The sequence below is a fragment of the Phalacrocorax aristotelis genome, chromosome 2 (assembly GCF_949628215.1).
Source record: "Phalacrocorax aristotelis chromosome 2, bGulAri2.1, whole genome shotgun sequence".
Classification (NCBI taxonomy): domain Eukaryota; kingdom Metazoa; phylum Chordata; class Aves; order Suliformes; family Phalacrocoracidae; genus Phalacrocorax; species Phalacrocorax aristotelis.
The window spans coordinates 90,561,899-90,574,168 of NC_134277.1; the positions used below are offsets into that span (position 1 = coordinate 90,561,899).

The 12,270-nt window shown below is 37.0% G+C and overlaps 1 protein-coding gene across 5 annotated transcripts in view; it reads right to left on the minus strand.

Annotated features, from left to right (window-relative positions):
• The window catches only part of TENT4A (terminal nucleotidyltransferase 4A), a 63,434-nt gene that overhangs the window by 39,019 nt on the left and 12,145 nt on the right, over positions 1-12,270 (minus strand). For all 5 annotated transcript variants that reach the window (XM_075084320.1, XM_075084319.1, XM_075084317.1 and 2 more), the window contains exons 2-7: positions 9,302-9,425; positions 7,811-7,857; positions 6,839-6,959; positions 5,156-5,263; positions 4,343-4,471; positions 3,056-3,269 (exon numbers count right to left, since the gene is read on the minus strand). In XM_075084320.1, coding sequence (XP_074940421.1) covers positions 3,056-3,269; positions 4,343-4,471; positions 5,156-5,263; positions 6,839-6,959; positions 7,811-7,857; positions 9,302-9,425 — 743 coding nt within the window. The remainder of the gene's footprint in view (positions 1-3,055; positions 3,270-4,342; positions 4,472-5,155; positions 5,264-6,838; positions 6,960-7,810; positions 7,858-9,301; positions 9,426-12,270) is intronic.

A 12,270-nucleotide genomic window follows, 5' to 3' on the forward strand; every position in this document is an offset into this window, starting at 1 on the left:
GTCTTTCAAGACAGGATACTGCTAGACCAACTCCAATACAACCTCTTCTAGGATGGAACATCTACCCTGCTCCCAACACGCTCCTGTGAACAGACTTAGTGCCTGGCTTTGCAGTTCTCCTAAATGAATGCTTTCACTTTTTACGTATCAAAGAAAGGACAACTGCTTTGAGAAACCAAAATAGTGGCAGCTACAAGGTGTTTATAGAAATTCCCTTCTTTGGATGATGCTAAGAGAAATATTTTCACCTTATTACCCTCTCCTAGGATACTAACTCAAGATGAAGAATCTTAGGCTACTTATGAAGATCAAGTATAAACTACCACTTTAAAAAAGCATCACTGGCTAGATTAGTCTGACATCTCAAATTGAGATTTCAACACTTCTCACTCCAAGTGTGGATTCCTCACATCTTTGCTGGGATCTTGGTTCTCAAATCACAGAAATAATAATCCTCTGGCACCCAATAATCAGTCTGAGAATCTCAGAGGAAACCCTATAGCACCCAGGAGAATTCGAGCAAAGCTCACCTCAACCAAAACAGCAACAGAACAGACTGACACCTGATCCTTCCAAATCCGGGAACTAACAAAACATACTGTGCATGTAGAACTGAAGTATCATATCTTTCCGATGACATCATTTATCTGTCAGCCAGACATCACCATTTCACACTGAAGAAAACACAATTCCTCCAACTTAAAAGAACTAATCCCACAGAACTTAAATCCTGTCCCCTACCAGATTGACTAAAGGTATTCTTATGAGTTATAACTTTCAGCATCCTGTTGCTGAACTAGTGCATACACTCATAGGAAGGACTTTTATACTACTTGGATAATCTTGAGAAACTGAAAGGCTTTTTTCACCCCTGTATTTTTTGTCTGATTTCTGGGTTAAGAGGTCATTTTTCAAAGTAGTCTTTCAAGGCTTAACCAGAACTTTACAGAAAGCTGCAATCAGGCTAAGAAAAGATTAAAAACTTGTGCATATAGTGCAAAAGCAGGTTTCAGGGAAGAACTCTATAGCAGCTTATGCTAACTTAAGTCAAGAAACATCTGTGTCCACTCTTTACCAAAATAATTGTTCCCATCTCCTCCACAGTACCAGCACTGACCCTCATGGAGTTAGACATGGAGTGGATCTGCCCACAAACTGATCATGCAGAGATGATGACTTGTCAAGTGGGCAAGGACTTGAACCCTTGGAAAAGTTTTTTGTACTGGGACACAATCAGTAACAGAACTAAACTAACAGAATTTTAGATATTATGTATATATACTTCACAGGTACTTGTATATTTGTAGGAATATGTGATTAAGCCTAGATCTAAGGAGGTTGTATTTGTGAGATCCAATTCAAGGAGCCATGCTATATATTCTATATAATTTTCCTCCTAGTCCCACCAGGCAAGTTCTGAAGCTCTGTGGTAGCTGCCAGAAAATATCCCTAGGGGTCATAGTGGTCAGATAACTTCAAGTTATTGCCAGCTTTCATTTCCCTTGCCAAAACACTTTCTCTCCTGTAACAATTACATTATCTCAGCCCACATAACATCATCTAAAACTTAATTCTTATCAACTTTTTGATAGCCTATAACTAGGTATCTTTCTTCTATAGTTCTTTGCTTCTGCAAGATTTACGCTAGAAGGAACAGTTCAGAGCACCTACTAGACTTGCGATTTTCTTCTTTTCCTTCTCTGAAGAGTCACTGAAGGGAAGAAAATATTCCAAAGCACTATTAGCAGTAATTAAAACGTTGTGCAGCATATGTAATTTCTTCTCTTTCAGTCCTCAGCAGATAGGGAAGAACAGAACTGGAGGACAGTTAAGGTTTTTGACTAGAGAAATGTGGCTCAAGCTACTTCTCAAATAGATCTTCAGGCAAGTACAGAGCTACGGAAGGAAATCTCAGTAACACGATGGAAGTTCTGCAAAATCACACCTATGCCTGGCCAAGTGCAAGAGTCATGATGGATACAAACACCGAGCTACAAACATACCAGAGATGTGGTTAGACAAATTATCTTAGCTTGCAACCTGTTCTAGAGAACTACTAACATTCAGCATATTGAGTATTTAGACAGGTGCCAGACTTCAGCTCCTGATCCATGGTATTTGCTTTAAAAGTGCTGTACATAAGCAGTCTACCCACAAGACGTGACAGTATGGAGTTTGAGTGCCAATTACATTCTAGAAATACGAATGCTGAAGTCCAAATTAACTGAAAATTGACTTGGTTAAAAAGCCGTTTTGGAATTTCAGCTACTTGTGACAGTCTAAATAGATTCCAAACTGAGTACTATAAAGCTGGAAATATTTAAGTGCTCAGCCAAAATTAATCTTGATTACTTTCAAGGTTACTGAATCAAAACCAAATCTTAAAGAAAAAATATTTTAAGTTAGTTACTTTCAAAAGTACATGCAACTATAACTGGCATTCTCTAAAGGTCCCTGTGCAGCACAGAAGCCAGTTATGCAAACCACTCTTCACACCAACACCATAATACAGCTGCTCCATTGCTACACATTCATGGATATATACCCACATTTCTGTGCAGTCTCTACTGCACCATCCTGCAGGATAGGTACCTCATCTGGGTGGGGTTTTTTTCCCATATAGTATAATTTATCTGAAATATGGCACCACAGACTGGTGGGAAAAGCTACACCTTCCATTCTCGTTCTCTCCTAATGAACAATGGGGAGCTGCTCCTACTAACAAAGCCTTTCCAGGATTTCCTGGACCTCTTTCTTCCACTGCCCCACAGTACTGTTAGAGAATCTTAGTATACATTCAACACTGTTCTGAATCTTCAATGCATTATGTATCTGCACTGTTTGCGTGCAATCGAATTTACTCAGGCTATGACTCTTGGGAGATTTCAGGTCCTTTCCCCTTAGCCCATCTCCATAACTGTACCTTGACACCAGCAACTGTGTTCTCAATACAGCAGCTTAACTCATTTGGTAGACTTTAGGGACTCTAACAGAAGCTGTGAGAGCACAAGCTGAGCCAGAGCTCTGGAATATTGCAAGAAGTGTACAATCTTACCAGGCAGGAGAGGATCTTCAATACATAGCATGGATGGTCTGTATCCATTAGTCATGACTTTCATGATTTCTTCTTTGGCAATATAGGCACCTCCATTTTTTATTCTAATACCAGTTTTCAAGTAGTTAAAATTCCTTCCATACAGTTCAAAAAATTCTATCAGAAGCATTCCAAGGTTTTCATCAGCTCTTCTGGCATCAATTCTTGGATGCAGCTGTGACAGAACAGTTAGTTATTAAAAATTAATCCTTTTCAGTCCATAACACAGTGCAACAAAAAGCTCTCCTTTAAACAGACGAGTATAATCTCTTTACACAAGTCTGAATTGAGTCATTAATTCTTCATGTACTTAAACTACTTTCACATAACCAAGAGGGGGAAGCACTTCAACAGTATCTGGAAGCCAAAGAATTCTTCCTTTCCCCCTCTTCCAGCATTCTGAGGATTAGTAAATTCTTCTCACTAAGCCAAAAGCAATAAAGTACTGCACACTACATTATGGATTAGTTAGTAACAGTAATACCTGATTTTTCACAGGAAGTCCATCAGTTAATGTTTTCAGAAGCAGGGGAGAATCTAGTTACCCCAATAAAAATACAGTTCTTTTCTCAATCTCCCCATATTATATATAGTAAGTAAAATCTATAGTAACATTTCAATTAATCATTAATAACAGGAGAATATGTAGGTTTTTCCATTATCACAGCTGCTGATGAGGTACAATGTTAGCATCTCATACTCATTCAAAATACTGTCACAAAAACATACTAGAAGAACTTATAACTCATTAGCTGTTTCATCAGTTGCCCACAATATCTGCTAGTTTTAAGTATGTCAAAACCTAACAAACGTGTAATTAAAAAACTAGACTGTTTTCATAATTTCAATAAAAATGGAAATCAACTACTCTGCACATTCAGTATCAGTAATCTAGAAAGCAACAAACTTAAACTGCATCCTGGCAGATTTACAAAACACCAGTAAGATGATTCAGGTACTGGAATAGGCTGCCCAGGAAGCACAATCCACATCAGACCCTGGTGTAGAAAGCAATGCACAGCCCTATGCCATTCACAAGGCTAGTGCTGCTGTTTCAGTTCACACAGTGAACAGTTGTTCTTAAATGTTCGAGAGTTAGTTCATAGGAGCTGCCAACAATCAAACACCTAGAGCCATAAAAGTGAAGCTGCACATTGTTAGGGGAGTCTAAAGAAACAGCACCATAACATGGCATAAGTACAGAAACCAAAATATTTTAAAGAACACAAACATACAAGGCAGACTTACCTGCAGGAAACTAATTGCCATTAAAATTAGGCTGTAAGAGCTAATTCCACCAGTAAAAACTTCATTCAAGTCCCTCTGAAGGAGGAACTGTTTTAATACTAAAATCAAGTAAGGCAGCAAAGAATATTTCTGCAAAGCAAAATACATCTTATCAATGACAATGTCAACATTCCAAAACAAAAAGAACTACACAATCTCAACACAAGAAGATTCATCATCTAATACGAAAATGTTATTCAGCAGCGTGCTATGAAGTGTTTCCACAGGAAGAACTGAAACATGCTTGACTTATTCCAGAAACAGATGAATAGACTTCAACTCTCATTTGATCAAACAGCTTACATATCAAATTTATTTCCCCCCTAAACAGGAAGATTTTCATATCCTCCTTTGAATGCCAGTGTCACTCTATAGTCAAAGCTTTCCATCTAAACAGTACTGTTACTCTAGAGCATAAAAGTAAACTTGATTTTAAGTATGTAGCTAGAGAATAATTGTTTTTAGACATCGGTTAGCAAGACAGTATTGATAAGCATCACTTAAATTCATGCTATGCAGACTTACTTTAGAAACAAAGTTTAGTACCTAGAAGACCTTTCAGTGTAAAGGTTTATCTACACAAGCACCTAGCACTCAAAGGCAACACTGAATAGACGTCAGTAGAAAATAAGTTAAAATAGCCACATTTATGTAGTATTAATGAAAATAGTCTTCAGCAATAAGCTTTCAAGGCTTAAGCCATACCAAAAAAGGTTAGCTAAGCATCTAGCACATCCTTGGTAAGTAGTATAACATGCATTATATAGCTGATACCTTCATGTATTCCTTGATAAATCGAGCTGCCTTCACACCAGTTTCTACATTAAAACTGATGTCAACTTTCACTTCTGTCTCCTGGTCAGTAAGTTTTATTATTGGTACCTGAAAAATTAAAACAAGGTTTTACGAATCCCCAGAAATGCACCCCTGGTGCTATTCTCCAGCTTGCTCACTTAAGACACATGGATACTATCAGTCCATGCAACTATCAAAACAAGGAAACATGTTTTTGAGAAGATAACAGTGCTAACTTCACTGACAAGGAAAAGCTTTTTAGTGAGGTGATTAAAAACACAGGCATGTATGATCACATTAACGTAAGATCACTCATGTACTTTCCCATAGCTATTAGATATCTGCTTTAGTAGCTGCAATACCAGTGTTTTACAAAACAATTAAATTTACTTCATTTAATGACTCACTGCTGTTAATAGGAAACATTCTACTCTCATAACCTGTGGGAACTGCATTCATGTGACCCAGAACTGCACCATTCACTTGCTAAATTGACAGAAGACTAGCCTAGCAGAAAAAAATAAAGCACTGTGTTGGTTTATCAAGCTGAACTTGTTCACTGCGGAGTCAAACAAAAGCCAGAATGGACAGAAGCAAAGCAGTAGCAGCAGTACTTCCTCTTCTGGCAGCAATAAATTATTACAGAACTCCTGAATATGTAGTTCAGTCTCACACCACCACCTTGAAGTCAGTATCCTACAAAATCATAACCTAAACTTCATCTGATAACATTTATTTTAAATTGTACTTGTATTTTCAATCTGAAATGGAAAACAAAAAAGAACAGAACTATAGCATCATTTTATACCAACAGCAGAGGGAATAAAATAAGAAAGCCTCGTAAAATTGGTAAGCCAAGCCTCATGCCATTTCCCATAACTAACTGGTATCACTGATTCTGAAAATCCCACTCATTCTCAGGTAAACCAAAGATTACCAGAGCTACTGTTATGTACTGCTACTCCAACAGAAAGAAGCCATTGGAACCATCTGGACCTAAAAGGGTCACCCTATTTCAGACACCACAAAACATAACAGAAGTTCAGAGTCCTCTGCTTAGTCTCCTGGAGAATACACCACTTGAAGTATGAGAATTCTGTATTACTGAGCAAGTTTTTAGCATAATCAATTCAATCTGTTAAGCTTAGAAGACAGATGCAAGAGAACTAAAGATCAGTTTCACATATGAAATAAAGCTCTTAAGTAGCATATTTTAGAAGAAGAAAACAAATGTTGGGTTTGGAACATTTCACTGTGCCATCAGAAAAAAGAACCTGAAAAACTGGGGTTTCAAGGTAGAAAGCTCTAGTTACTGGTCCCTGGCTAAACAGGGTCCTTCTCAGGGTCAGAGGAAAAACATTATACAAATAGTTAACTTATTTTACTAGATATTTTAAAAATAACTGACTTTCAGATCTTTATTGACAACATAAGTATAAAGTATGGCCTTCCAGCAAATACAGTGCACAGAATTACCATTGTCCATGTAAAATATGGTGTGCTATTGCTAAGCACATACAAATTCTACTGAAATCTTGCACAGAGCAAAACATTGTGCTTAAGACAATATAATTTGCTTCATGAATTAAGAACACTATTTACCACCAACATCTTAAGGGGTTTGAAATCTTTTCATTCAGTATCCCAAAGACTATTACTTACCGTAGCTTTATCAAGTACTTTAATGGAATATGGCTCAGCCACATTGTGTTTTCTTAGTGCTTGCTCCAGCAGCTGTAAAGGGGGCCGTTCCCATTTCCCAAAAACAACTAGATCAATATCACTAGACAAAAACACAGCATGAGATCCATTAAGTCAAACATAATACTCCACCAAAAAAGGTAAAATTGGCATTCTACAAATTACAAGTCCTCCAGGGTGACCATTTCGTAACTTTTAATCTAGTTTCCCAATATGTTTCCTGTAGCAATGTTAAGTAATAGTTCTTTGAGCTCCTCTCCCTTTTATCTTTCTTGCTCCTTCCCCTCTGACTTCCACAGCCCAATTCACCCCTCATCTACCCATGTAGACAGGCATGTTAATAGTCCAAGCAATTTATTAGTGATTGTTATTCACAGAAACGAGATTTCCAGTGCTTTCCTACTGAAAATTTAATTGATGTAAAGACAACATAGTCTTTAAGACACAGCTACACAGGCTTTCCACATCTATTGAACCATTAAGCACTATAGAACACTGAATTAAATATGACATTTTGCTCAAAAAAGGGAAAACACAGCTGTGATGACTCATCTGACATTGCACGGTAACTCTGTGGTAAGTGACACACTCTCAGTAATTCACATTACATAACAAAACACAATCTTTACACAGGAAATACTAAACATTTTATTTCACTCTATCTTGAAAACAACAAGAGCCAACGACTAACTCCAGACACATGGAAAAGATAACTCAAAGGGTCAAGTAAATACCTAGACCAGTACAATGATACATCAAATACTTATCTCAGATCTGGAAGTCCAAAAGCTCTTCCCTTTGTCACACGGGACATTAGGCAAAAATTTTATTGGGAGTTTGATCAGTTTACACACTGCAGTCTAAATTCCCCTTTGAAATTTACATTACTTATATAAAAGCTTGTCTTGTTTTACAAAGTAAATGATTACTTACCTAGTTGGAAGATAAAGCCCTGTACTAAAGCTGCCAAATATCTGGACCTGAAAAAAACCCACACCAGTGAAATATCTTGTAATTATGAATGCTCACTTCATTTTACTTTCACAAGACTTAAGATTTTTCTGGACCTGTCAAGGATATAGTCCAGTAAAATAGTTATTGAACTTAATTTACTACATACTCTGTTAAGCATGTACAAATACACTTTCTCTTATAGATGCAACTTTAGAAACTTTTTTTAATGTGAAATGACTACCAATCCTGCTAGCAGCAGAGCAGAAACTTTTGAAACAAGTCCTTTTCACTATTTCCAGTTCAACAGTATTATAAGCCCTTGTAAAATTTCCTTCCTTCCTGTTCCCTTCTTCCCTCATAGGACAGCTTTACTGAAATTGAAAGAATTTAAGGGAAACATTTTTCTAAATTTTTAGGCTTAAAAAACAGAAAGTGCATCTAAACACAATTCAGATAAACAGGAATACTCCACATTTTACTGTAAGGATGGCTTTGAAATTGTGGTATGTGTTTGTGTGTGGAGAAGAGGCACACCAAAGGGACATTCACAGTCCACATATCAAATACTTCTAGTAAGCTTCCAATCTAGAGAGCTGAGAGCTTCCTCCCCCTCTGCTACAGCAGAGCACAATTTACAAGTTCACTTCTTGGAACTGACCTGTGAAAAGGCTGGGCAACACTGGGCCATTTCAGCATTTATATCTGTTCCCACAAGAAAAATGTTATTACTAACAAATCACAGGATGAAGTAGATGAGCTTTAGCTCAGTACTGTGGCCACATACCTCACTCGTCATGGAAGGCTATGAAATCACAGTGGTCTGAAATGTTTTTCTGCTTAATAATTACAACACTACTATCTGGTAATCAGAAAGGTGATGCTAGAGGTACAGTTTACATTACATTCCTTTTGGATGCTTTTTGTTTGAAGGAAACTTACTCTTGGGGTAATAAAGCATTTGAAGATACAAAAACTTTGGTTTCAAGATGTCTCAGGAAGTCAAGCCCAATTTTCCCACTAAAGCAGGGCTAAAGTAAGTCCCAATTGTCAAATTTGTGACTAGTACAATTTTTAAGTATTTGTATTTACAAATATCCACAGACACAGGACTTCTTACAGAAATGGATACACAGGTAGTCTCACTTCAATATTCAAAATAAAGTTATGCAGAGACAATCAATTTAATAAGCTTTAAGAAACACACTTAAAGTGGACAGTTCTTCACATCCCCAGTTCTCAATATGAAAAAAATAAGGATCAGTAGCCTTCTTTAACCTGAAATCTAGGTTTTAAATTTTCTCTACTTTTTCAAATAAACTGCCAAGTACTGAAAAGCTATAATAAGTCAATTGCCTTAAGTTTGAAGTCTTATCTGTACATTTCTAAAACACAGAAAGATAATAGCAAGGTTAAGTGAACCAAGCTCTACAGTTTACTAGAGAAGCAAATTAACACTTAAATTTCACTCACATCAGCTGTAGGCCAAAGATCTTTGATGACCGTTTCTATTCTTTTCACTACTTCTCTTCTCATAGCTGCTTCTTCAGGACGAGGGGACATGAAGTCATAGAAGTCAATTATTTCTTCATGTAGTCTAAAGGAGAATGTAGTATCAGTTATAACGATGATTTAACTATTACAATAAATTTCAACAAAAACAGGCCATGGGCTTAATATCATAATTTAACCAAAAACAGCAGTACCTTCAAGAAAGGTGAATGCCACTACAATTAGGCTTTCATATGGGAAATTGGAGGGTTTGGGACCTGGGAGAGGTGTTCATACTTGATTTTCATGGCAGCACCTCACAGTAATCTCAGCAATGCCTACACATCACCCCTCATCACATTACCTAAATGCTAAAGATGTCAAAAGACACAGAATGCAAACACTAGTAGACATTTACTAACCTTCTTACTGGCTCAACAGCGAAGGTCAAACTCAATTCCCAATCGCCAACAATGATTTTCTTTAAAAAACAAAGCATCACCTTAAACTGCACATGATCCAAATGTGAAGCAGCACAAGAACAACTAAAATCTTCAAGTAGGTTTATTCTTCCAGGGGTTCTTAGTTCTGTGTATGTGAAAGTTTACAGACTTAGAAACAGGCCACTAGCATTAATTAGTTTTTGCAGAGGGCGATAAAAGGGACATTTGAGTATTCCTTGATGTGAAAATGTCCACTTTGACAAACAGGGATTCCTGTGACCACTCAAGCCCTTTATCAGCCATTCATTCACACAGGACCTTCCAACTGAACTGCTCAAAGGGGAAAGTGTTAAACATTCTCAAGTGTAAAGTACATTAATACCAGTGTTACATGAGGGGTTCTGACACTGGATCTTTATACACCTGTTAAGACCTTTTGTTTCCAGTCTCCCATTATATCTCACACTTGCTGCCAAATTTGAAAGATGATCAGTTTGAGTTTTCAGGTGAATGTTGTGTTTGCTTACAATGGAGAAGCATCAAGCTGTGCCAAACAAAACCAAAAAAAGGAGTAACTACTGCTGTCATATTTTACAAACACATCTTTTTGATGTTGGCATATTTCTAAGATTTCTCTAATTCAAGAAACACATCAATTCAGCATTGTAGTGAAATCCAAATACTGTCCTAAAAAAAGATCAGGTTCAATCCTTAGCTAACATACTTAGCCTTCCAAAAGGAAAATTTTATACATCTCTAGTAAAACTCTTAACACTTCCTGACACTTTTACAACTCTTTTTAGTAGAGAACTCCTGCTCTAACAGATAGTCTCCAACAGACCATATGTCCAATTTTTAAATGTCAGGATTCCTTTCCATACACAAAGAGGTTTTAACAGCAAAGCACAAAGATATTTCTAAAAAGCATACATATTTAGAATTACTTTCTTATCTTAACTAGGCCTGAATTCAACTGAACATTTATCTACACAGCAGATTTATCAACTAAACATTTCAGTTTGTTGATTAATCTACTTGATTTCAAATCTTCAGAGCAAGACAGAAAATATAAACTAACAGGCTCCTATTTTATTTTGCTTCGAGAAACTATGCCTTTTTTTCCCTTTCCAAAATGACAAGACCAATGAAGAAAATACTTGAATAGACCTATCAGCAGTGGGGCCAAACTAAAGACTTCCCCTTGTCCTGCTTATAAAAATCAGCAGTAGGCAGATACAGGGTGAAAGCAAGAACAGGCAAAGCAGTTAACCAACTCCATTCCAGCAGCCTTTCCAAGTCTCCAGCAATTTCACTTGGCATACTTTTGGGGTGGATCGCAACCATAACACGTATTAGCTCAAAGGGCTTTTTTCCACTGATTTTTCCAGGTCTTATTAGTCCATTTATGCTTTTGTCATTCATGGCATTCTATGAGAATTTAAGTATGCATCAGAATAAAGAAGCACTTTAAACTGCTGCCTGTTAATGATTTTCTGATGCTTTTTTTCTTGGGGGAAAAAGTCATTACTGGCAGTTCACCTCCAAACATAACTTCCACTTGCATCTACCTACAAGGTCTTTTTCAAGCTAGCCATCATCTGTTTTTCTGTCCTTACACAGGAGCAGGTCCAAAGTTTGATGCCTGCTAACCTCCTTCAGCTTGTTTTCGGTTGCACCATGTTTTCTGACAGGTGGCCAGAAGTGCACAGAGTCAATACATAATTACACCATTCAGTCCATGACACACCTGTTTTCATTTTATTGTCCATGTCTCTACGAAGATGGCTGCTAACTGCTATTTGAGGATATCTGAACATACAGCTGCTCTTTAAAAGAAACTTATGAAGGAGCTTCAAGGTGTTTTCTGAACAATAACTACCAAAGTAAAGCCCACCCACTGGGTATATTCAGCCTGAATTATTTTTCTTCAGATTCATAATTCCATATTTACTAGAATTTAATTTTACCAGCAATTTTATAACCTCATGAACAATGAATTCCCACTGTGACTGTCTGCAGTCAGCTCTAGCTTTCTATTATCCTTTTTATCCTTTTCTCATTCATTTCTTTCCTCCAGGTATTTATGAATATATTGAGCAACAGTCTTGAGTAATTCCAATGGTAACGTTCCTTTATTATAAAGTAAATAATTTATTCTTTCTTTGGTTACTTCTAAGCAGTTAACCCATAAGCCCAGCAAACCTGTGCCTGTTCAGTTTTTATTAAGTCTTTGAAAAAGGATTTCAAAAACATTCTTCTGAAAAAGTCCAACAGCTCTGTGTTGTCAGACTGACCACATGAATAAGGATTAACAATGAATGCTTCAAGGAAATGAGACCTGCGAGAGACAACTACCTTTATCAAAGCATGCACAAGCCCCTCGATGTTTACTCAAATAGGTTGTTTTGTTACTGTATTAACCCCATCTAACCCACTGCAGGAAGTCCAAACATTCCTTAAAAAAATGCATTTACAGTAGCCATCCCATATTAGGGAAGGAGGAGAATA